General features: G+C 39.3%; 1 protein-coding gene across 1 annotated transcript in view; it reads right to left on the minus strand.

Moving 5' to 3' along the window:
* Positions 1–27,588, minus strand: part of LOC144195037 (brevican core protein-like) — a 31,104-nt gene that overhangs the window by 2,755 nt on the left and 761 nt on the right. The window contains exons 2-11 of the mRNA XM_077714370.1: positions 22,647–22,710; positions 20,554–20,934; positions 19,543–19,717; positions 19,314–19,441; positions 18,223–18,516; positions 2,740–2,853; positions 2,526–2,639; positions 2,191–2,349; positions 2,019–2,101; positions 342–486 (exon numbers count right to left, since the gene is read on the minus strand). Coding sequence (XP_077570496.1) covers positions 342–486; positions 2,019–2,101; positions 2,191–2,349; positions 2,526–2,639; positions 2,740–2,853; positions 18,223–18,516; positions 19,314–19,441; positions 19,543–19,717; positions 20,554–20,934; positions 22,647–22,710 — 1,657 coding nt within the window. The remainder of the gene's footprint in view (positions 1–341; positions 487–2,018; positions 2,102–2,190; positions 2,350–2,525; positions 2,640–2,739; positions 2,854–18,222; positions 18,517–19,313; positions 19,442–19,542; positions 19,718–20,553; positions 20,935–22,646; positions 22,711–27,588) is intronic.

The raw sequence follows: 27,588 nt of genomic DNA on the forward strand, positions 1-27,588 counted from the left end.
CAGTTTTTTTAGAATGGTGAGTTCAGTGTTGACTAGTTTAATTTCCCAAGAAAAGAACTCCCCAAAAGTTTTAATTACTAATTATTTCAATTAAATTACTGTTTACATTTTAAAATAAATAAACCTGTTGATTTCTGTGAGGCCCTTCCAGTCCAGTGAACAAAGAAATCTTTACCTTAACCTATTCTAATACATTTCCACTGGGAGGACCAGCAGGGATTGAATGAATGAACAGTATTGTATGTCAATCACCATCAATGACACTGAAACATGATCATTTAAAGCCAACCATCCCAGTTTAAAGTGAGTTAAATATTCTGACTTGTCATGGTGATGTTTACCTGTGCCCTTCTTGCAAGTAAAGGTGAGGTGGTAGTTGCATGGAACGTCATTCCACTGGCCGTTCTCATGCCAAATCATCACCACGCAATCTTCTCCAGCAGAGAAGAAGCTGTCGGGCTGGTTGGGCCTCCAGTTTTCATAATTCTGCAATTTAAAACGTGTGGTCATTAATCGGGAAAGTATTGTGCTTTTATTCAACAGCCACAAGAGGTCGCCTCTGCAGGGGACTTTTATATTCCGTGTAGAATCCTGACAAAACTTTTCTTAATAATATGACATCTCTCATTTCCTCTCACAGTCTGCAAGCTTTACATTGCAATTACTATACCTTCATAGATGTACCGCTCATTTGCACATTTAAACAACATGCACACAGCTGTAGTGGTGTGGGGTACAATTGACGTGACCTTAAGTCTTTCAACGCACTGTGGGTTCAAACAAAATTTTCAAAGGTGTACACACACACACACACACACACACACACACACACACACACACACACACACACACACACACACACACACACACACACACACACACACACACACACACACACACACACACACACACACACACACAAACAAACAAAACTATAGCTAACTCCCCTCTGGACATCCTCACACACCCCAACCGACAACTCTACTACAAGTCTTGTGCCTGGGCTGTGCTACTGTCATTATAATTTTAAAGCATCCACATCTATATCACAACTACAGCAATAAATGTTAACAGCAAAATATTCACGGGTAAGATTTTAAGTACAGAGTAATAAAACATCAACTAATAAAAATGTATATTCGACCTGATTGGTAGACTAATTACCATTATCAGTGAGATTTCAATAAAAATAATTGCTTGTAGCATAAGGGCCACTGGAAATATCAATTTTACAGTAATATTGGCATGATACTAAATAAAATATGTGAACAAGTCACAAAATCTGAGCAAATGTGAGTCTATAAGTGAGTGTGACCACCCATGCAGACCCCCCATATTGCTATGTCCATTTCTCTGTCTTTCTGCAGGCGGGCACAGGTGCCGTCCATCTGTGTTGTTTGCCTGCCTGGTGGCCCTTCTTCATCTAAGTGGCTGCCTGCCGTGAGAGGGGAGGGAGGAATGGGGTAGGGTGATCATACTTGTCCACGCCTGCCACACTATGCCCTCCATCTCCGACAAAAAGTGTCACATACACGGCCTCATTTGGAAAAGGCACTAAATAGGTGGTCTGTCCTTATCTTTAAACCCTGTCTGCTGAATAATCGTTCCCGAGAGAGCATCTACCCTGTACAGCACTAATGTACATAGCACTTAGACGCTTTTAATGTATACTGTCACTAATGGATAACAGGTAGAAAAATGTAATCACTGTACTTATACCATGTTTTTTAAATGTATATTATTTACCCTTTCATAAGAAAAAAATATGACAATACAGTAATGATGAATTATACATAAAAAAAATTATCAGACTTGACTTTCACATGTGGACATCACATTGGTAATGTTTTCAACAGTGAAGAACTTGTAGAAAAATCAACAGTGCCCTCTAATAAAGGCTGTTCCTCTTTACATGAGTGCATCTGTCATTGACATGACGTCTAAATATTTAGACTGCTGCCCTGCCATGTTTGTTGAGGGGGCGTGGGGAAGAACTTTGAGAATGCCATCTATCTTACCGTAGGGCTGCCATCGGTCCAGCGGAAGTCACTATCAAACATCTTGTCGTTTAAGCCAATCCATTGATAATCATGTCCAAGACCTATCAACCAATACAGACAAAAGATTATATTTCTCACCCTTAAAAGGACTGTTTATAAAAGAAAAAAATGTTTTGCTTTTCAGACACACCGTTGACAAACTGTTGCTCATCATGGGAGAGGATGCTGATAAGATGGGCTCCTTGCATGCGACATTCTCGCTCTGCTGCATCCCAGTTTTTTCGAATGGGGAAATACTTGTAGCAATGGCCCTGAAACTTGTGCCAGCCATATTCACAACTCTCGGTATCTGCAAGGAAACAGTGAGAAAGATTAGCAAAATGCAAATATAGAATACAATTTTTTACAGTCTGATCAATACAAGTGTCTTTTCATTTGAGGCTTTTGGCAGTACTGCTAAAAACTTAGTGAAACAGGAACAATCCATTTGAATAGTTATTATGTATTTACACAGCAAAAACTTACCCTCCTCACAAAAACGTCCAGCGTAACTCGGGAGGCAAACACATTGAATGCAAGCTATTCCATCAACACATGTGCCTCCATTGCGACAAGGGTTGGACTGACACTCATCAATATCTTTAAAAAACAGAAAAAACGGAAAATATATCCATTATTACTAACAAACCACAAAACAATTTAAAAACTGATTTTGCTGAGGACATAGACATTTTCCAACCTGCTTCACAGCGATCACCGCCATAACCAGGTGCACAGCTACATGTTGGGATGCTACCACTCATCATGCAAGATCCTCCATTTAGACAAATGTTTTCAGCACATGAGTCAATTCCTAGAGCATTGAAAAATATATATCAACAATTGTATTTGTTGATAAACAATCATAAAATTGAGAAACAAACCTGAAATTTCCACGGCCTCTTCTACAATTGTGCTCTCCTGGCTGGGTTCTAGAACAGGGAGTGAACTTGGGATTTCCCCTGATATATGTGTTTCACCTCCAGTGGCCAATGGAGGTGGAGTTATGTCATTGTCTAAATTGTCAACCAAGAGAGTGGATGATTGAGTAGTGCCAGGCAATGTGACTGATAGCTTATTATGGCTTTGGATCTTAGATGTTGTCGATGTAGTGAACACTTGGTCTTGTATTTGGTTGTATTGTGTTGCTGTATTCTTGCGATTTTCTAATCTGCTAGCGCTTTCAGAAGCTGGTTGAGGATTTGAAGAAGGTGTTGATTTTTGAACAGTAACACCTTCAGTATTGCTTATTCTGTCAACGAAACGACTCCCAGGAGGTTGGCTCGTAGACTGCGATGTGGCTTCAGTTGTTTTAATAATGTAATTGTCTTCTGGATTGCTTTCCACTAAATTGGGATTTGATACCACATAGTCTGGAGTCTCTTCACTTACTTCTTCATAAAAGCTGCCAGCTGGTGACGAGGTTACTCGGACATCTGTATGTGGAGTTTGTACAATTTTTTCACCAATTGTTGAAGCTTGTTCATCTGTTGGGTCAATTGTAGCTAGATCCACTGAGGAAGACACAGGCTCTCTAGTGAAATCATCAAAAACACCTGTAGATGTAGAATCGGTTAGTGATACATCTTCAGAGGAGAAATTTGTGTCAGGACGATGGGTAAGAGTAATCTCTGAATGCACTTGTTCTAATGATTCTCTGGAAGGTGTCAGGTTTTGTTGGGGATCAACTGTTGTGACAGACTTTACTAAAATATTTTCCTGTGAAGTGTTTGATCCAGAAAGGACGTCTGGAATGACTTCTGTTGGTATTGTTGCTGCCACCTCTTTGGAGTTGCCAGGGGTCTCTCCAGTACCTATTATACTGGTAAATGCTGGTGTGCTTGTTATGTAAAGTGACTCTGTTGAATAATCCTCGGTCAAAAAACTATCAATAACTGTAAAATCGAATGTTTCTTGATGTGACCTTGATGTTGGATTAGTCAAATCTGGATTGTATACACTTGGTACTGTGACACCTGATCCATCTTCCTCTGCTGAAGTAATATGACTCGGTTCTTTTGAGACAGAAGCTTCTTGGTTCTCCAAAGAGCTTGAACTTTGACTAGCGGTATCCGGCCCAAATGTAGTCAACTTTCCATTTTCAACAAAGTTTAATTGTTCAGTAATATCTATAATGGTTGCGCCTGATTTAGTTACAGGTCGTGACATTGGTGATGGAGTATTGTTTGATTGCAATGCAAGTGATTCAGTTATTTCATGTAGGCTTTGTTCACTTACAGGTGAATTTGGCGTTGTTACAATTTCAACATCGAGATATGCTGTTGCTTCAGTATCTGCCGTTTTAGGTGAATTTGTACTATCAACTGTTACTGTAAGTGAAGAAGCATTTGTGCCATTTGAGTCGTCATCAGCAGAACCCTCCAAAATTGCAGGATATAATAATGTGAATAGCTTTTGACCAGTAGCAGATGCCCGTGTTGGACTCTCTGTGACATTAACGTATCCAGGTGATTGGATTTTTGTAATACCAGTGAAGGAAGTGACAGTTGGCCTATCAGTGCTGTAGACACTTGAAGCGTCACTTGTTTCATATATTTCAGCCTCCCCACTACCAAGGTCAGTGAACAAATCTAGATGTGATATCGTTTCAGTCTTCACCGTTGGAACTGTCGACATATCATTATCCAAGGGGTTACTGACATCAAACGTCAGAGAGGCAATTGATTTTACCGAAGTGTCGAGTGGAGACCAAGTGTTTGAGGATTTTATATCTTTGTCTGTGGCAGCGTCAGTAACAGTTACAGGCTTCTTGGTGCTGAACAGTGAAGAAATTGATGATATTAATCTTTTATCAGATGATGTCCTTGCGGAGGATGAATCTATCACTTCTGTGGGTTCAGTGCTGAACACTCTTAGTCCTTCAGTGCCTTCGCCTGACCATGACACTTCTTGATGGATTACTTGACTGGTTGTTTTTACAGCTGTGGACACCGGTGTATGTGTTGTGACAGTATCTGAATGTACTGAGATTTGTGAAGACACACTGGATGTTTCAACCGCAACACTTGCTGTGACAGCTCTGGGTGAGGAAGTGGAGAATGTATCTAAGTCAACACCATCCATCCTCTTAGTAACTGGTGCTGTATGAGTATTAAGTGATAAAACTGAATGCGATGGCATGACATCATAAAATATTGTGTGAATTGGTTTGGTTGAGTCGGTTATAGTAGTTGTGATGGCTTGTGATGGCAATGCTTTAATGTATTCCTGTGTTCCTGACCCTTCTGGTTCATCTGTCACCTCCATTTGTGGCATCATTGTAAATGGAGAGACACCTCCTGCCTCTTCTGTCTTAATACTTGGGTAAAATGGAGAAGATGAGATTATGGAAATTGCATCAGCATCTATTATGATATCAGTACTTGTGGTGACCTCAGGAGTCGGACTTTCTTCTCCTAAGCCATGTGTAACTGGGGAGAACTGTTCATATTCATTATTTGTATCATCAGTAAGTACAATTATTTTACTGTTTGATGTTTGAGATACATCTTGCACTACAGAGGATGTCTGCTCTTTTAAATCAGTCTTGGTCTCCCCCCTGGGCGTGCTGATGACTACCAGTTGTTCTGAAGGAATTTGGGTTGGCAACGATGTGATTTCACCTTGTTTATATTCACTGCTTGAGTCAACAATGCTTGGGTCCTTTGTATTGTAAATATCACTCGAACCATCAACTGTGAGAGGGGGCAGAGTTGCAAAAGAGGACATTGTTGTGTCCTCAGCTGACGGAAATGTGTCAGGGCCAGTGGTAAATGGAGAAATTGTAATCTCTTGGCTATTGAGAGTTTTTGCATCCTGAGTCATTTGCACATACTGCGAGGAAGATTGCTCATCTGTGGTTGGAGCAAGTGTAAGGTTCATAATCACAGATGGTTTGGCAGTGAACATATGTGTGCTTTGGTCACCAGAACTTTCATCTACTGTCGAAATTCTATTGGGCATTGATACATTAGGGACATGTGTGACAACTGATTGGACAGATGGCATCACTTTTGTAGTTTTGAGGATTGGATTAACTGTGTTGAAAAGAGAAGTTGTCGCTGTTACAGGAAACTGTTTTGTACCGGAGAGAGAAGAAGCTGAGGTTTCAGCAGATTTAGATTCTCCAGTTGCTGATGTCTCAAATATGGAAGAGGCCAGAGTTGATATTGGTGGCGATGATGGTGCCATTGGTTTGGATGTTGTTGAGAAGTCAAAAAAGTCACTACCTGAACTTTCATCCTCAGTTTTTGAATCATCAAAGACACCACTTCCTTGCTCAGTTAAGTAAAGCTCATTGCCCGTGTGTGGATATTTGGTTGATGGCACAAATCCGGGTATGGGCTGTCTGCTTGGCTGAGTTGATGACTCGTATGTTTGATCTATTTCTGCTTCATCAGTTGTTTCAATGGGTAGTTCCCCACCTGATCCATCTGAACTTGTCTCTAAATCATCCTCTTCGGGTGAAATCCCGGACATCTCCATGTCATCAAAAGTAGAAATTTCTTTCGAGGGATATATAGAGGGACTGGGAATTAACATGGGTTTAGTCTCTTCAAATATATTGGAACTTGATGAAACCGTAAAAATGCTGTCACCAGAACTTTCTTCCTCAACTCTGACTGATGGTGTGATGGTCGTTTTCAAATGGGTTGCTTGTTGAATAGATGATTCTTCTGTTTTTTGTGGATTAATTACACCGGTGACAGCTGAAATACCATCTCCTGAATTTCCAACAGTTTCTGGTTCTACTGATATAGTGAATGTACTTTGAACTTTAATGGGAGTCACTGACACTGTTTTCTTAGTACTGAACAGAGAGGACACTGATGTGACTTGAGGTTTTAAAACAGAACTTGTTTGAGTTTGAACTGTTGTCTCCTGCGAGGTGTCAATAACAACAGCTGAGTGGCTGATATGTTCCACTGTGTTGTCTGTAGTTGTCAATAAAGAAATAGTAGAAGACTCCTCCGTCAAAAATTGAGTTGTTTCTCCATTCAAATTATTCTGTTCTGTAAGAATGATTGTTGAGCCTCCATCAAATTCATTTATGATTGGAAGTGCTGAAGTGCTGTCTTGTTTTTGAGTCGGCAAGATGGTCGAATGTATTTCAGTATTGGTTGCTAGTATTGCAGATTGGCTGATGCGATCAGTCTTAGGGGTTGTACCAGTAGAGTCTTCTACTTGATCAGGAGTGTGCATGTCTGACTCTTGTGTTTGTTTCTCAGATCTTGTGAATGAAGACGTCCTTTCAGTGTTGGAGATAGAAGATGATGTTGGTGTAAATAGGTCTTGGATTGGATCACCAGACCCTTCAAGTTGATCGAGGTTTGGTTTTGTCTCAGTTGTGAACAGTATTGCATCATTCCTAAGTCTTTTGGGAGATGCTGAAGTGTGTTTATCAGAAATTGGGAGGGAAGATGTTACTGACACCTTTGGGACTGGAGTGTTTTGAGTAATCATTGCTGGTGTTCCTGTACTGAATATTGATGAAGTATTTGCTGTTGTTGACTCCTTCATTAGTTCGTCAACATCATCTCCAGAATTCTCAAAATCTGTGGTGGTGTCATCATATGACACAGTTGAAATTGTTTTTTCAGTACTAAATAAGGATGATACAGCAGTAACAGATTTCTTTGAAATGTCAATGGTTCCATCATTCTGGGATGCAGTCACTGTGGGTGTTTCTGTGCTCAAAATAGAGGAATCTATAGGTGTTAAGACTTTAAGGTCTGCTTTCAGATTTTCACTGCTGTCTCCAGAACTGTCAAAGTCTGATGTGATCACTGATGATATTTTTGTTTTATGGCTTTCTGTTGTTTTAATTAAAAAAATGCTATCGGTGAAAGGCTGATGTTCCCAAAGTGGCAATTTTGTTGGAGATGGAGTTTCCTGGGGCATCTTAGAAAGTTCTTCTCCTGAGCTCTCTTCCTCAGTTTCTTGAAAAGTTGATATCATCTGTGGTGGCAATGGTGAGTTTTCATTCTTACTTACATGTGAATGGGATTCAGAAAATGTTTCATGTGTTGCTGTCACTGCTGGGGTGTCAGTGTTTAGCATTGAAGAGTAAGTTTTTGCAGAAATTAATAACTCTTCAGTCTGTTCATTGGGAATTTCTGAACTGTCAATAGCAGTGCCTGATAGTTTTGTTTCAAGTGTCATACTTGGTGTAGTTGACATAATCAAAGGTTCTGATGTTGCTGTCTTTGAGAAAGTATTTGTTTCATTTCGCTGTAATGTTGTCATTACTGCCGTATCGGTGATAAACATCGAATCTACATTTTTTTCAACTGCTTCAGAAGATTCCTCAATGTTGTTTCCGGAACCCTCTATGCTTGTGACTGTAAAAAATGATGAACTTCCAGGTTGAATGGTTGAGCCACTGAAAGAAGGAACAGACCCAACTGTGCTCAAAATGTCATCATCCTTTGAAACAGTACCTGTACCTTCATTTGAAGTAGTACTAACAAATGATGGTTCTATTGTGAATGAAATGGACTTAGTGCTCAGACTGATCTCAGTATTTGCATCTGTAACAGAAGTTCCTTTTGGTTTCTCAGTACTGGACAGAGAGGAAGCAGTGATAGAAAATTCCTTAATCTCTGTGGTTTGCTCCCCCGAACCATCTAGTTCTCCTTGTGCCAGAATTGAGATTTTGTCCGTGGTGAACGAAGACATTGGACTTGTTTTCATAGTACTATGAAACGATGAAACAGCAGGACCTGAGGTCTTTGGAATGTTGTCTGTGACATCTTTATTTGATATTATTGCCGCTGGTGTCTCAGTGCTAACCATTGAGGAGACCGGTGTTGTGATTTCTCCAGTAACTTCATAAAGAAGGTCTCCAGAACCTTCTGTTTCCTTCTCCGTTCCAGGTACCATAGTTGTTCTATCTAATGATGTTAATGACTCAATTAGCCTAGTGCTCATTATTCCATCATTTACATTTGTAAAATATCCTGTTTCTGGAGTACTGCCTGGTTCAGTGACTGATGGGGTTATCTCAGTGCTCACAACTTCAGCCAGAATATCTGCAGGGGCCATTACACTTGTGGAAGTTTCTACAAGTGGCTCTTCAGTGATGTAGAGAGTAGATTCAGAAATGGGAGAATATGAATGTTGGTGAATGTCCTGGTTCTGATCACCTGAACCATCTTGATCTAATGGGGTCACAAAAGAGCCTTCTTCAGTCCTAGATGGACTTGATGATGATTGCATTACAAAATCATCTTGAGTTGTCTTTTCATTACTGTAAAGGAATGAACCAGTAGTGACAGCTTTGTCTAAACTGTCTGTTATCATGTGCTCGTGTGACTCTGCTTCGGTTGTACTAAATACTGAAGAAAGGGAAGTTGGTATGGTTTTAGCGTCCTCATTTAAAAACTCAGGGCCATCTGCAGAATTCTCGGTATGTGTAGTAGAAGAAAATGATCCCAATACATCCTCTGTGTTTTGCCCATGGATGGTTGATAATGGGTTAGTTACATCTGAGACGTCAGAAACTGATGGTTGTCTTGTAACTGATGTCATATCTGGTTCATTGTTTTCTGTCATTTCAAGTGATCTTTGGGATTGAGTGATATATGAAGGTAAACCTGTGTTAATTGTATTTTTATCCTCACCAGGTAGATCTGTTGTTTTTTCTGTGCTGAACAATGATGAAAAAGTAGGAGATACCGGCAGTTTTGCGGTCATCTCAGTCATTTGTTCACCTGAGTTGTATTTCTCTGTTTTTGAGAGAGCTGAATTAATTTCAGTTGTAAGTGATAGGCTCTCAGTCTGGCTTGTTCCATGTGATGTTGTCACTGTCGGTGTATCAGTGTTAAACATGGAAGAAAGAGAAGTTGTAATTATTTTTGACTCTTCACTGTGAGTGTCAGTGCCATCTCCAGAACTCTCTGATATAATATAGAAGGATGCAATGGAACTTTCCATCATTGGTCCACTGAGAGTTGACACTAAATTTGTTGCATCAGGTGCAAGTGATGGGGAAATAGTTGACACAATGAACAAATCATCTCCAGAACCTTCTGTAAAAGTGTTACCGACCGGTAATAATTCTGTTTGAGGTATCGTACTTGAGCCGATCACAGGCGGAATGGACTCTGTGCTCAAATTTTCCTCTTCAATATCAAGGGCACTTTGATCACTTGCGGTCATAAAAGAGGTTGCATCTGTTGTTAATTGCACATAATTAGTCTTAGCCATGTTCGATGATGGTTGAATTTCAAGAGACCCATTAGCTGATGTTGTCATGGCTGATGTCTCAGTACTAAAGAATAAAGAAGCTGGAGGTGTTGTGATTTTTGAGTCTCCGGAATTCTTTATGTTTGTTGAAGTGGAAAATGTTGGGTTTTTAGGATGGGAATAAGTTTCACTGAATGAAGGAATATACTCAACTGTCACAGTCTCACTAGATTTAGCTTTAATATCATTAATTGTAGTTCCAGTGACCTCAGTTATTTGTTCACTACTGGTCTTTGTTGAAGTCGTCTCTGGTGGTAGGGATGAATCCTCAGTTTGACTTGTTTTTATGACTTGGGTGTTAGTGCTAATTATTGAGATGGGAGTGGTTGTTGAAATTAATGTTTCTCCAGTAAGGTCTATGGCCCTGTCTCCAGAACCTTCTGTAAAAGTATTCAATATTGATAACGATTGTGCTTCAGCTCTTAAACTTGAAAGAATCTTAATCTCTGGGGCCGATGACATTTCTTTAGGGTATTCCGCAGTAAATAGTTTTGTACTGTAGAGAGTAGGACTCGCATTCAAAGAAGAAGACTCAATGATCGTGTGTTCAGTTAGGTCACCTGAACTATCTTGAACTTCATTTTGGGGTGTGTTTTGTTCTGTTGAAGTGTCGGTGCCGTAAATAGAAAATGTACTTGATGGTGGACTAAGTGTAGAAGATAAAATTGATGTTAGTTTTATGCCAGAAGAAATAGTTGCTGCCCCTTGAATTATAGATGGTTTTGATGTCCCCTCTGTAAAGCTGCTCTGCGTGCTTGTTGTTTTCCCATCAGCTTTTTCAGATGAGGGAGTGTACACTGTCTTTAGAGAAGCTTGAGAGGATCCTTTAGCAGTGTTTGTGGCAGATGTGCTTTTTGTTTCTTGCGTGTCATCAGCAGTGGTCGGGTCTGTGTGAAAATCTGTTGTAAAAAGGGATGGATTCTCAGTTTTTTCTGTCAGAGATACTTGTGAGTCACCCTTCATAGTTGTGGGAGCACCCCATGACTCATCGCCTTCTGCTTGCCCAGATTCCGTTATGGCATTGGAGGTTACCATATCTTCCAGGGAATTTTGGATGTCCTTGATTATTTTTGTCCTATTTGCTTCAAATGGCGATACGCGTGACAACAAATTTGCAGAAGTAGCTGTCCCATCCCACTTCGCAGCACTATCCTTTCGTGTGGTTTGAAATGGCGTTGTTTCACCCACAGTTGTAGATGGAGCAGATGGTTTATCTTCTTCATTTTCAGAAAAAATATGAGGGGCTTCTGTTTGAACAACTGGGATAATATTAAGATCAGAGTCATCTGGGTGGAATGTTTCTGTGATTAAAAAATGGTCTTCTGCTGATTTGGTGAAACTATCAACAGAAATATTAGGCCATTCATTATCAACTGTAGTGGTAGTTATTTTGTCACTTTCTTCGAAAGTTTTTGTGTTTGTCACAATCTGGGTACCCTTGCCTTCTCTCTCCCCAGGACTCAGTGGATCAAGTGTTATCTCATGTTTCTCATTTATATAGCTAACAGTATGTGTGGTATTTATTGTGGCATGTAACAATTCTGATTGTTCACTTTGTAGAATGGGCTTGTCATGTACTATGGAATCAGTGGGACGTTGCGGCGGGACAGTTGACTGAGAGTTTTGTGACTGCAGAACCTGGTCAACTGCAAAAAAGAAAAAGAAAAGGGTCATGTATAAAATGTAATCATATCCCATCAATAAGACAATAAATTATGTGATATTTTGCAATGAATCATGTAAAAGAAGGATGTTGCCTGACACTCTAACTTTTTCCCACAAATGAGTGGAAATGGTTCCTGAAAAAGATTAGTGGTTGGGACGAAAGAACACCTGTACCACCTGTTTAAAGTCAAGACCAGCCTGGGAACACTTGGTGAAACACATGACTAATGCATATTATAGACCAGATACTCCCTTGCGCGCAAGGAGGCACCAAAAAAAAACATGACCCACCCACCCACCAACACACACACACACACTCACGCAGTCACTCGTTTTGTGGCTTTACTAAAGGAAAGGTGTCATACACGCAAATTGGTGACCTGATCTGTCTTCCTATTTGTGTGGCAAATGAAAGCAAAACATGTCCAACATATTCAAGCTTATTGATAGAATATCAAAATCTCCAATTGCTGTCACTTTTAAAAATGTTTGGAAATTGCATTCATTTTGATTTGTTAACCAGGTATCACTCAATTTGTTGCATATCTTTATCAAATTAACTGGAAGCTAGCATGTTTCAGTATCATTAAAAGTGATAGATGTCTAGTTAGACTGAGCTGAGAGCAATTTTTTGATTGCTTAGATTGCGGTAATAATATAATTTATGGGGGAAAAAAAGTATAAAATATAACCAAACAAACATGCAAAACCAAAACAGTAAAATACATCTACATAAACCATTACACACATTTGCAGTCAGTATGCCTCCTGAGAAGAAAACCACAAATTGAATGTGACTCGTGACAAAAATGTGTTTAACACGCCTATAGTATTGGACCAAATGTCAAACATTTAACCACCACAAGTACTGTTTTTACCGGAAAAAAAAACAACCGACAAACAAATTCAGGGATTCATCACTGTTCTAAAATCCATGATGGACAAAAACATTTTTACAATTGTTCTATTAATGTAAAATGCTTTGCCCTCTCCAAGTTTGCGACAGACCAAATGTTTGAGTTGTCATGGCTCTAACACATAATAAACTGAAGACTATTGATGTAAGCAAGACACTTTACATTTACAACTCTGCCCTCCTCCAACTCATCACACGTGTACAAATCGAGTAAAAACCTTATTTTGTTCTGTTACTATGCGACCAGGCAAGACATACATGCTACTATGCCATTTTTCCAAAAAGTTTCCCCCGAATCCCAAGAGAGCACCATGTGTGTGTCATCTGAGCCTCATGACATGATGTTGAAGTAAAAGTAGCTATAATCGCCCACTTAGCTCACGTGGCTTCCAGCTGTTCTGGCAACGAGTGGAGACTTCTCCTTTGAGATGACATCACAAAAATAAGGGAATCTGCACTGACTTTTGAACAACAGACACCTACTGTAAAACCTGTTCATCACGTGTTCTCACAAGGAAAGAAATTGTGCATACTTTACAGACATGTTGCATTGACACCTACTAGTCTATACAGACAGACTGTGTTTAAACACAGACATGCATCAATAGAAAACCTACGACTAGTGTTCCATTAAACAGAGCAAAGAAAAGAAACTTCACTACAGTTTCCCAGGAAGTCAAATAAGTAATAAATCACAGACGAAAAACGTTTTTCACTCTAAATTCCATGGATGAAGTCGTTGTGGGACTGTTACTCGTAACTGAGATGGCTCTTGAATAAAATGTGGAGAAAAGATGCACCTGTTGTTTACAAGATGTTCCCAATAACAGGAAACAGCTGAAATCTTGTATCTTAAATTAGTTTTCTTGGCAAAGAGAATGGTTGTTTTATATTATTTGACGAGGCAGACTCCATTAATAAAGAGAAACACCCACCTGACAAACATCTATGTTCATTCATCTTTACAGGTAATACATAAATCCTAGGCTGAAGGTGTAAAACTCTAGGTCCAGGGGTCAGAGACGTCCTATTACATATTTTTGTATGTCTGGCGAGAGTAGATCGTATAGATTGATGTAATTTTCCCCTCTAAGATGAAGTCTATGAAATGTATTTATTTTTAAATGAAATATCAAGAACTAAATAAATCAAAGAATTTAGTGATCCGGATGATTAATGTGAATGTGCTGAAATGATGATTTAGACACATTTTCTGTCAAAAATATTTGTAAACTATTCATTGACTTTAAAAATAGCCAGTTTATTCTATTGTGATTGCCCAAATGAGCAACCATAGAAGAAAAACAATGACAACTTGCCTGCATCAAAAGATCAGTTTGACACTCGTTTGTCCTAGGCTAAATGTCTTGTTGGTAAGTCTTACCTGATGTGTTCTGCTTCTGCATGACTGTGGTCTCTTTGAGAGATGCCTCTGTTGTTTCAGGAGCGATGGTACTTCTTATGTTCACAGTTGAAATTAGTGGAGCATTCGTAGTGAAGAACTCTGCATCAATGTCTGTGGTTGTATCAATAAGCATAAAGTTGTCGCCATTTAGCTCCGACACTTGACTGGTGGACTCGTCAAAAACACGTGTCGACACATCATCTGATGTTGCGTGTTCGATGAGAATAGGAGCACCTGTTCCAGATTCAAACAGGCTTTCTTCTGGTGTTATGGCATCATGTAAAAGGACTTCGTTCTGAGTGGTTGTTTGCGGTTGTGAATGATCCGGGGTGTTGATTTCGAACTCCGCCCCAAGCTTGGTGTTGTACATAAAGGTTGTACTTGTGGGAATGGCTGTAGTAGCAGGGGTATCTGTCACATCTGTACTGAGCAAAAAGTCCTGTGATGACTTTGTGGGTGGCAGTGTCTCCACAAGTAAATCTGTCTCCATATCATCAGTGTCACTCTCGTAGAATGGGAATTTTGGTGTTGGTCCAGTTGGTGTAAAATTGAAAAGTTCATCAATTGTCACATTATTTAATTCTGTTTGTATGTCGGTAAGATTAGATTTCACTATGGACTCTTCTGTTTCCCCACCAGCAAACATTGGCTCTCTGCTAGGAGAGGCATCTTGTAGTACTGTTTCAGATTCTATAGTGTTGATCTGAATCACTGAATGATCATCTAGCTCTTCCATTGCTTTGGACACTGGCACTGTTCTTTCAGTACTTTCTGATTGAATGCGAATTGTGTCACCACGATAGGGTATGGATTCAAAGTATGTTACATTCTCATGTACAAAGTCGTCAAAGTCGAGGTCTACTGGTGTCAGATCATCAATGTCTTCATGGTCGTCTATAATTGTTGGTGCCACTGTGGTGAATAACTCCTCTTCTTTACCCACTGGAGTGGGTCGTGGTGGAATCATACTAGTTGAAAACATTGATGGCGCATTAGAAAGAAAGATTGAGTCTGTTTCAGTCTCTGTCCAAGTTTCAGAAATTTGGCTTTGAGTGAACACATCATTTTCAAGGGAAGGAATGGTAGAGGAACTGAAGGTTGTGGTCGTGATGTTGGTTGCTGTTAGGTCCACAAAAGAGGTTTGGTTGAACATCAATTTCCAACCTGCAAAATAAATAAGTTAAAATATTACACAACCAACCTTTTATTAAAATTACATTGGAGCTGTTTAAAAATACATATATAAAATGACATCTCTTCATATTTATCGTAACAATCCACTATGCTGCCCATGTGTTATTAAGTCCTTTCTTAACAAAACGTAAACAAAAAGTCTTATAAAAAGGCGCAGTGTTTAAATAGTTTTAGTAAACCAACAAAAATAAAATGCAATTCAGTGTGATGGGAGAGAGCTGGGAGAGGTTTATTTCCCATAGCGTTTTCTGCAATAGCATCAGATGTGGTTAATGTGGGGATAAATGTTTATACTTTATATCCGTTTTGTTTTGTAGCACTTTTTTAACCTTGTGGGTGGGCAGGGAAAGACTGCTGGATTGCCAGGTCTCCTGTAAAACCTAAAAACTGAAGATTCATCGTTGTTGTAGAACACTGGCTGTGGTTTAGGATATTGCACATGCACAAAAAGAGGTATTCAACAAAGTAATTTTGATATAAGGCAACTACAGACACATAAAATGGTTATATATCCTCAGAACCTATCAATGCAGACTCAATAAACATGTAATAATTGTTGAGATTAGCACTTCAACAGACAGGGCTCCAGATATAAATCCTATTTTACTCCTACATTTGGGACAGAGCAAATAAGTTATCAATCTAATTGTGCATGACGGCCCGTGGGCGAGTGCCTAGCGTGTTAGCCTCACAGTTCTGGGGTTGATGGTTTGATCACAGTAGGTCCTCACTGTGTGGTGTTTGCATGTTCTTTCCGGGCTTGTGTGGGTTTTCTCTGAGTACTCCGGTTTCATGATACAGAATGTCAATATTTAGATGGCAAATGAATTTACTTTGTATGCCACTAAAACTCCTTGTTTACAATCCAAAGTTAGGGACCAGTTAGTGTGCCGCAAAAAAAAAGAAATACATGAAGTTTAGGAAACCTAGTGTATCCAGAGTTTAGAAAATAATTTGTCTTGCGACATATGGTCGCAGAGCCAGGAAATGATGCAGCGGGTCCCGTCAAACAAGGGCAATTGAAAAGCACTCAGATGGGGGCGTGAATACAAATGGCTGAGAGAAGCGACACGAAACACACAGCAGGGAGGAGCGGCTGCGCTGTTTGTGTGCCCTCTGAACCCCATGAAGACTTATCACCGCGAGAGTCAGGCTTCCTCAGAGCACTAAAGGGCCAGGCAGGGGACGGCTTATCTGCCCAAGCTCCCATTTGTAAAGATGGAAAGGCTGGGTCAAGGGTCACCGAGGATGACTGAATTTAGAAGTCCAGCGGTAGCTTTGTCCATTATCCATTTGTCTGCTCTGATAAGTACAAGTGAGAATGATGGAGTGAAAAAGTCTGACAGCGGAAATGAAGGGAGAAAGGCAAAAAAGGCAGAAAGATAGTGAGCCTGAAAGGGCTGACAGGTGAGGGATTCTGCTGATTCTCTAAAAGGAATCTATCATCAGTCGTTGGCTATGCCCCGGGGATGCTGATTAGTTAAGAATTGTCCCAGTCTGCTAACTTCCAGTGAACCACGACGTGTTACTCCTGTTGAGATGTATTTCCAAAGTCTCTTCCCGCGGCACAACAATGACCTTATTCGTACGCATACGTGAATCTTTTCAATGGGTTGAGACCTGAGATCAATTGATGTCAACATTGAATTGAACTAACTCTTTTCTGACATGTATGTTCTGCCAAGAGACACTTGAACAGTGATTGAGTAGAACTTGAATGAGTACTACTCCTTGGTTTTTACATTTTCAGATTAATTGACATTTTGGATGAATAAAAAAAAACTAGAAAGGGCAGTAAATGTAGTCTTTTTCTTAGTTATTTTTTTGTTAAAAACTGAACAAAAAAATGTATTTACTTTACAAAAGACACAAGTGAATACTCTTTGTAATTTATATATATATATATATATATATATATATATATATATATATATATATATATATATATATATATATATATATATATATATATATATATATATATATATATATATATATATATATATATATATATATATATATATATATATATATATATATATATATATATATAGATATATAGATATATAGATAGATAGATAGATAGATATCTATATCTATATATAGATATATATAGATAAAGATATATAGATCGCGAAAAACATGAGGACGACAAATGATTTTCTTCCAGGGCCACATAAAATGATGTGCCAGGCTGGATTTTGCCCTGGGTCCCTATGTTTCCCACTAGCCTGAAGTAGTAGAAAGACACATTCAAACGTTCCAGCAAAACTGGCAATTAAACCTGCCATTAAGTTGGTCGGTGTGGCCAATAATTTTTAGGTAAACAGTTTGTCACAAGTACCCCTCCCTTCGGTTAATTTTTGCAGCATTGGAAATGGTTTTAGGGGATTAAGACAGTGAAGTCAACTGGACACTGCATTTTCAGAAAGTTAAATCGAGGATATAAAAAAATGTTAGATCAAAAATATTGTTAATTAATGATGATGTTACTGAAAATGAGTCTGCAGAACCTGACAAAACCATTATAAGTGGAGTGAACATTATTTTAACCTTAAAAGGGAACATGGAGGGTTAAAGGGGAAAGGGTGTGGAATAAATACTAGATGAGATCATCGTCTGGACAGTTTTACAAAAACGTCTGAGCTTTCAAAACTGGTTTCCAATGGAGCCAAATATGAACACATGCTGCTGTAAACAACATCTCACACAGGTAATGCCATGTTCCATGTCACTCATCAACATGACGGTCTCACCTTTAAAACAGTAAGCACCAAGCTGAGTCATCGGTTCTGGGAATCCACTTTGGTTCCTGTACCGATACAAAGTCCGAACCCCCAGTAGGCCTCCCCCGCACTGGATTTTGGGTACAGCAACAGGATATCGTGCACTGCCATCCGAAAGCCAGCCATAGTCACACCTGTCGAGACCTCGCCGCCAAGCAGCGTGAAGCTGGCCAGGTGAAGCCAGTTCGCCATCCCTTCTCTTACATTCTTGCTTCGCTTCCTCAAAAGTCATTTTTTGGGATACGGGAGCGTAAAATACCTCACCTGGAATAAAGTTAACAAATTGCAACATAAGTTAGTCAGTCACAGACCATAGTCATTACAACTTTTACATTCCGGCGCATTATAGAAATTAACAAAGCGACACTTTAACTGCTTTTGATGGTGATAGACGTCCAATCCATTTGGTAGGGATGGCCTAGCAGCAATATATAAATCGAACCAGCTGAATTGTAGTAAATTAGTTTTCTTTACATTTTTTTACTGGAATTTCAGTCAATTTTAAAGGTTATAATCTTTGTGTACAAATTTGTGTTTGTAATGTATGAGTTTCCCTTCTTAGATAAATCAGTCACTATAAAGATGTTAATACTAAGATCACATTTACAGAAAATAAATTGAATTGTGTGTCACCTTCCCTGCTGTCGGGTTGGGTTTTCTTTTCTGGCTAACACCACCATGTGTTCGCACTGGTGACATTCCAAATGAGTGTATTCGTGCTGCTAAATAATCCTCACATTACATGCCCCAATTGGATATGAGAGTTGAACAATAGAAATGCCAAGGAGATGAAGAACTGAAAGGTGACCGGGCTTTTCCTCAAAGATTTAAACCGTCATTAAAAGGCTGTGTTGAGAGCCGAATTAAACTTGTCAGCAGTAAGAGTCTGGAACACGAGTGATAAGAAAAACACTGAGGAAAGATTAGCAGAAACAACTCCTAGACTTTTACGACACCATTATCACATTTCTTTTTTATTGACTTACCACTTAGGAGAGAAAATGTTGTTTTTTTCAGTATGTTTTTAGGTAAGCTTTACAAAAAAAACCATTGTGTCTCACCATTAAGTCTGTCCACATAACAGTATACATCATATGTGTCTGTACGTTTCTTGGTCCCATATGTCCTGACACCAGGTTTAGTCTGTAAATTTCCGTAACACCCTTTTCTGGGCCTTATGATTGGATATCTATTTGTGAACACAAGATGCAAGATTCATTATACAACCAAATTGTGGAAAAATGCAAGGAAATTGAATGGTTTACTGGACACATTTGAATTGCAACACACCTCACTGTCTGGTCAGCAATCCAGCCAGCATCACACTGATCAAAACCATCTTCATACGCTGCTTTCAGTTGGTCGGATGTTGCGATTGTGGCGCCGATGTTTTGGCAAGCTTCGACAGCATTCTCGTAGTCTAATGAGTACCTGTTGCTGTTGGCACGGTAGTGGAAGACAACCCCTACATGGAAAAATAAAATAATTCTATATTTGCATTCAGAAACTTGAACCAGAAGTGACATGCTTTTTTTTAATCTCAAGATGATGTTTAATGTGAAAAGGATCAAAACGGTGAAAGAAACATAAAATGATTTTGACTACCTTCTCTATAGAAAAGAACAAAACACGCCTAAAAGGAAAAAGGTTGCCAATGAATCATTGATTGTTAACCACCACATATTCTAATGACACAATAATCCCACCCTTGTTTTCTAAATCCCCCTAAAATGAGTTGCAGCTCTAAGTAAAGACATATTGCAGATAATGATCATACGCCAAATACACTAAATCTTTAAGCCCTACTTGTTTTTTTCAAATGTCATCTATCGTTCATGTATCACTTATAAGTACTATGTATCCTATCTTGTTGAATCACCCTTATTGTTTTTTAAAAATATTTTTATACTATAAATACATTTTCAAATGTCTTCAATGTTAGTAAAAACTGAATTTGTTAAGTTAAAATGACCAAATGTCGAGGCAAATTATGATTTGATGTAAATTTTAGTTAAAGTTTAGTCATTGTGGAGAAAAGTGAAAAGTTACCTAAGGGGAAAAAATGGCAGAACTTAACATTCCTAGCCAATCAATTTCAATTGAATTTTGAAGTTTTGATGAAAAACAAAACAAAACGTATCAGTGAAACTTGACATTTTAGGCAAACTAGACAAAATAACAAATGGCCACGCTTTTTTAGTATATCGAGAGGGTTGACAAACCTACCACTTCAAATTTTATTGATTTAAATTGCCCTGATTAATAGAAATGTGTCATTTTTTTACCGTGTAATCTTCTTACCTTCAACATTGAGGTTAACTGTATCTCGAGTATCCTCAATGCCGTACATGACTTCACAGCGATACGTGCCGGCATCACTAGCGCGCAGCTTGACCATCGTCAAGGAGGCATCCCCCACATCTTCAGGGTGACTGGGCACCGATACACGATTCCTGTAGCTGGAGCCAATCTTGATGACTCCCTTCTGTGCCACTAACACAGTTGATTCCACATCACCCTTAATTTTGGTCCATTTGATTCGTAAGTAGTCTATAGAAGAAAGGACGGTGGCGTTCGGCTTGACAGGTGAGGAAGTTGGAATTGTGGAGAAGAAACAGGGAAGGTTGACCATCCCGGAGAGGGACCCAGTGACTGGCTTGATTATTGACAATGTGTTGGCGACTGGAAGGGAGAATTCAACAAAAGGGATTAATGCACATTCATTAAAATATGATTATACTGCGTTGTAGCTCTAAAAGAGCCACATGTGAGAATTGCACTTCAATTACTGTATTTAACACTCTAAATTGCCGCTAGATAATAATAACATGATACGGCAGCTTCATTCTCCACTGCAAAGTGCTTATCTTGAAGATGACAAGTCAATATTTTGATCTTGGTTGCAGTGCACTTTTTAGGTGTTAATCTTGCATATGGCTTTTTTTTAATACACTGAATATAGAACTGCAACAAGAAGAGTATGCAAGCTGTACAAGTCTATCTTCAAGAGGCTTGTGATATTTAAGCGTACCACCCAAGTGATGATGTACATACGCCCAAATCATTTGACAGAGCATGAGAAAACCACCCAAACGGTTCAGTAACATCATGGGCCTGAAAATTACCTTTGGAAAATCAGGCCTCATCTTTTGAATTATGCCCAACTGAATGTAGACTATACCACACGCTTGAGTGATGTGCTTAAAGGAACTAAACCTTCCCGTTTTTACGAGTGGATGATTTTGCTCCGATTGGAAATTTGAATAGCAACTGTATGTAGTATTTTTTCCATCATGTTTTTTGGTTTCATCCCACATTTCCAACTAAATTGTTCAGTCCAGTGCAATATACCATGATTTACTATGTATGAGCCAAATTACTTTTTTTTTTAAATCAAGTCTTTGTTCCGAACTAGACAGGGTGACTGTTTTTTGTTCCTGCTGACTGATTCTTAGTCTACTTCCGAGTTAGGAAGCACAGGAGAAATCAAACAGACACCCAAACATAACATGAGAACAAGCTGAATCATGCTTACTCATTTGAGGAGGATTGAGGGAATTCACTTTTTTGTCCCTTAAGGGGTTGTGATTGGAGGTAAGAAGTGTTGGGGGGGCTCATTGCTCAGGAATAATGTAGGGAATGCTCTGGAAACAGCGGTGGGACTACCTCCCAGGCATGAGTGTGCGCGTTTTAACACAGGGCCTTATTAGGATGAGAGGTGAAACCAGCTGTTATTTCCAGACTGGGAACGGACTCTAATTGTAAGGTGTCCCTCTGTCCTCTGATGCAGACAGAGACCAGGGGCCAAGAAACCAGCCAATGGGGCAAATGTCTATGACACATTGTCATCTTGCCAAAGATTACACAGGTTTGGTTAGAAGGAGTCTAATTCGATGTCAAGTGGTTTGAAACAGTAACATGAATGATTATTGATTAATTCATTTTCTGAACCGCTTACAAGGGTCACAGAGGGTGCTGGAGCCTACACAAGGAGACCGTTCACACTCACAATAATAACAAGGTGCAATTTAGAGTGTCCAATCAGCCTATCATGGATGTTCCCAGCGGCTTGAAAGGTTAGCACGTCAGTAATGGGTTCAAATCCAGTTAGTTTCACCTGAGTGGAGTTGGCACGTTCTCCCCGAGGCTGTGTGTTTTTTCTCTTTTTATTTACAAATTCCCTCATTCCATGGGGCAAATTGAACCCCTTGGAACACCAGCTGGAGCTTTATTTTTTTTATATCACTAGTTTAAAAAAAAATGACAGGGAACCTTATGCTGTAAGCCATCGTTGGCTATACATCACTCAGTTAAATTTGACCTTGTTGGAAAATATGCGAGAGAAAAAGGACAGTGTGGGAAATGAGCATTTAGGAAGTTCATTCTGAACCTACCGCTTGCAGTGGCAACTTCACAGAGAAAATATAACCACAGGATCTGCTTTATATTTAGTAACATCTGTTGACAGAAAGACATAAACGAACATTTAGAAACAGAAGCATCTTATTCTTGCTTTTGGTGGGTCATAACATGTTATTTTCATTCATAATCACGAACAGTCTTTTTGCGTATGCATAGAGCTATGAGTTATTTCCCATTTCCTCCAATTTAAGGATGGGAAAACTAACATAAAAAAAAGACTAGTATGTTTTTTAAATATATTAGAATCCACCAGTGCCTTTTGCCAATCACGTTCCCAGATGATGACTCAAGGTTAAGGCTACAATTAGCCTTTTTCGGAATAAATTGTTGAATCTAGTGGATTATCAGATGTCTCCTTTGTTCAACAAATGGCGACACAACTCCATAACCTTTCCCAAAAGGAACGATAACATGTATAGTGTTTTTTGAGGGGAAAAAAAGTTTGTTTTAGAACTGTAATTTGAGTGTAAAGCAGTAATTGTGTCTGGATTCTAGCGGAACTGATTCAAGGGAATAGTGTATGAGTTATAAACTGTCATCATTGGAACAACTGAGGAAAAAGTGGAAGGCAGACTGAATTTGTGTGGTGAGAAGGGCAACGGTTTTCGCCCTGCCCAGTTGCTCTGAACATACAAAAAAAAAAAAGAATGAGTGCTGACTTTCCATCTCTACTTTAATGAAGATCTTGACATTATGGTGGTATGTACTGTGTCGAAATGATGACCTGCATTCAGCCCCCAAACATGCATACCTTCTACTGCTATATATTGTATACTTTTAGAATTTTTTTAAGTTCATATTCCTAAAATAAAGTTCAAAATGGTTAGACAAAGGTATTGTAACCTTAAAAGAGCAATTTTTCTGTTTTATCGAAAGAGTTTTGAAATGTTAAACAGTTTGTGTCGTAAATAGGGGCGTGTTATAGTTAACAAAAAATAAGTTCACCATCCATTCATTTTGCGACCAACATTACGACCAAAACTGTGAAATGTAGCTCATTGTGTTGCATGGCTGGTAATTCATTAATTCATGCATTCATTCATTCATTCTTCTTCCATGCCACTTCTTAAGGGTTTCAAATATTTGACTTTATAATGATTTGAAAGGATGAATATGCATTCATAGATTTTCAATACAGGATTCATAGGGAGACTATAATTACAATTTTGTCAGCAATAAAAACAAGTTTGGCACCACCGCACAAAGACTTCCTGTGGGGTCAAACTGCACATGGGTATCCCCCAATACTCCCACCCTTCAAACATACACATGCACACTCTCGTTCATACTTTTTCAACACAAGTGGCACTGAAATGATCAGTCAAATTTTGCTATATATCAATGAATAAAATGACAGGGAAAAAATGATATATAAAAACCCTGATATGTTTCTGATTTATATATGGGTAAAAAAACAAAACATCATTCAATTTCCGTTCATCTTTTCCTTACAAAAGTGGTGCCGGAGCCTAACCCAGATAAACTGTGAGCAGTTGCCGGGGGACACTGAGAACCACAATCTAAATTGTCCCAAGGTATGAGTTTGAGCATAATTAATTTGTCTTATTGTACCCTTCAATTGGCTGGCAACCAATAGGCTGTTGTCTATAGTTGGCTGGGAAAGGCTCCAGCACCCCCGGGGCCCCTTGTGAGGATAAGTGGTTCTGCAAATGAATTAAAATAATATAAACGTATAATAATAATCATCATAATAATAATAATTGCTAGTATATTCGATTTTATTGCCAAAAAAAATCACGTGTAAACTTTGAAATCGTGCTCCGATGTGACCACTGTCCCTGGTGTATACCTAATAATTAGTGAAGAATAAATCATGATCATTAAAGATCAACAAGCAATAATATTACATTAAACGCGTCTGCCTGTCCTTCAGCATGAGGTTATAGGAGGACATAACAGCATCATTGTCAATTACTTAAAAATATTTCCCCACGAGTTCAGAACCACTATTTTGCTTATAATTTGTTTCAACACACAATGAAAAAAAAATTACGCGTCCATGCAGTATCATAAAAAATATTGATTTAGTTATTTTTGTTGAAAAATACTTACGGTGAAGATGTCTATTCCATAAAATGCCCAAATATCCGCTTAAATCCAGTAAATCCTAGTGCGTAATGTGCGTGCGTAAACGCGATAGACACGCGCCCTTTCGCGGATTTTCTCTTTTTACTCCGAGATTGGTCGCGTTTGTGGACGGAGCGACAGCAAGCCTACAAGCCTTGAACTGACTGACTTGTGTCCGAAGCACGCTGTTATGTCCTTGGTTCGAGAGAGGAGGGGCAGGAAAGTGCACGTTGAAAAGTGAATGAGAGCATTTAGGGAGGGAGGGGGTCACTTCATTTGGCTATGGTCCCCATCATGGGCCAATCAGTCTCTATTTTTCCAGGTAACACGTGTGTCTGCCTCGCAAACCAGGACACCACTTTTATGGGTTCTACCTAAAACAAACGGGACATTGTTGCCAGAGCTGGAGGACATTTTCTGTCGCCTTCTCTCTTGGAAATTTATGAACAAGCACCACAAAGACAAAAAAAGAGAAAATTATGCATCTGGGGTGTGAGTGGTTAGCACATCGGCCTCACAGCTCTGGGGTCCTGGGTTCAAATCCAAGTCATGTCCATCTGTGTGGAGTTTTGATGTTCTTCCCGGGCCTGCGTGGGTTTTCTCCGGGTACTCCGGTTTCCTCCCACATTCCAAAAACATGTATGGTAGGCTCATTGGACACTCTAAATTGCCCCTAGGTATGGGTGTGAGTATGCATGGTTGTCTGTCTCCTTGTGCTCTGTCATTGGCTGGCCACTGATTTTAGGGTGTCCCTCAACTCTGGTCCGGAATCAGCTGGGATAGGCTCCAGCCCCCCCTGTGATCCTTGTGAGGATACAGTTTTAGATTTTTTTTTTGCATGTAAACAATGTTAATAAAACAATTGTGAAAGTATTGCAATTAAAAATTAGCATCATTTGAAACACCCCAAATAACTATTCATATTGATATTCCTATTACTTTTATTATTATTATTAATAATACTATTATCATTGGCAGCCCAGCAGAAAGTGGTTAGTGTGTCGGCCTCATAGTTCTGGGTGCTGGTTTCAAATCCGGGTCGGTCAATCTGTCTGAAGTTTTTGCATGTTCTCCCCGGGCCTGTGTGGGTTTACTCTAGCTTTCTGATTTCCTGTCACATTTCACAAACATGCATGGTAGTCTGGTTGGAAAATCTAAATTGCCCATGGGTATATAGGGAGGTCCGACAGTTACTACTCGCTTCCAACCTCTCCCAGTCAAATAGGATTGGACGCGCATCACTATCAATGGCAGCATATGGCTTAAAACATAAACAGAACGAGGCCTAGGAATACAAATGGTGTAGTCGTTGCTAGGTTGTTTAGGAAGCAAATTCAAGCAGTTTACATTAAATACGTAAGCGGCATGTCCGCGCGCCACTTGCTCATGGGCGCGCAATGGAAACAAGGTGGTAGTCATGTCTCTGGTGCAAGTTGAGTCACAACAACTTGTTGTTGCCAGCAGCAGTTCTGTCAATCTCAAAAGGTGAGACTGGGCTTCTCATTAGATTTATCAGGTGCATTATAAAAACTAAAGAGTTAGGAGAAGTTGTAATTTCAAGTCAACAACTTGACTTTTCAAGTCTTGATAGAAAAAATCTAAATACCCTAACGTACAGGAGTTTGAACTCATGCATTGATTCATCTTCTATACCGCTCAAAGGTTGTCGGAGCCAACCCTAGCTGACTTCAAGTGACAGGCAGACTACACCCTAGATCGGTCGTCAGTCAGTCATAGAGCCCACAGAGAGACAAACGAGCATTTGCACTCACAATCATAGCACCAGCAGGGGGAATCGAGCCGGCGCCTGCCCCTATTGGTGTTTATTTTAAATAAACAAGACTTAGGGTTTAGGTAAATAAATAAGTTACCCAAGGTAAGGTTATCATCATTGAAATTATTATTTAAAGTTGTTTTCTCAGAACTTGTATTCGCGTATGGTCCACATTTTAATTCATATATTCAAGTTTGAAATATTAACTAAATAAAATGGGTTATATATAACAAAGTAACACAACTCGATGGCGCAGTGGTTCTTCAGCCTGACTTTGGGTTCGATTCCTACTCGGTGGCAGTGTGATTGTGAGCATGAGTGGTTATTCATTTCATTCATTGTGCCCTGCGATTGGCTGAGAAACCAATTTGGGGTGTCACCCACCTGTCCAAAGCGGGCTGGGTTAGGCTCCAGGACCCTCTGCAACCCTTGTTAGGACAAGCAGCTCAGAAAATGAGTGAATGGTTCTTATCGTATGAATGAACATAAGTGAAGAAATCAAGAATTTGAGTTCTGTCTACTTGAGTTAGCCCATTGCCTTCCTGAAAAGGAATGAATGAATATAATGAGGGAGAAAAGATGTATTTTCTTGGTTGATTAATTGCAGTCATACTATATTGAGGTAAACAAGGGGAAAAGTGAGGTTAAACCTGTAATACTGGACGGCATTCATTTTAAAAGGATGTGTTTCATATTGCACCAACTTTAAAGTGTTGCTGACCAGATACTGCATTCAGTTCTTAGTAAAAGCTTGCTTTACGGAAGGCACGAGGCACGATTGAATTAAAAAGAGTATGAAAACATGTCCATCTGAGCCATTATAATATGGTACCAGAAGTTGACATTGCTTTGGGACGTTGACAGAAGGGTAAGACTGACCTCGGTTTTTGCCGGAATTTACCGCTTGAGCTGAATGTTAATTAACAAGGACTTAGCTTGGGGGTTAAGGGAATCATTTTTTTTCGTTAATGCTTTAACTTGTTAAATGAGTCACGGCTATGATGTTGCAAGCGACTTACTGCTGTGTAAATGGTCTCCAATGCATGCGTAAA

Source organism: Stigmatopora nigra, chromosome 4 (assembly GCF_051989575.1).
Source record: "Stigmatopora nigra isolate UIUO_SnigA chromosome 4, RoL_Snig_1.1, whole genome shotgun sequence".
Taxonomy (NCBI): domain Eukaryota; kingdom Metazoa; phylum Chordata; class Actinopteri; order Syngnathiformes; family Syngnathidae; genus Stigmatopora; species Stigmatopora nigra.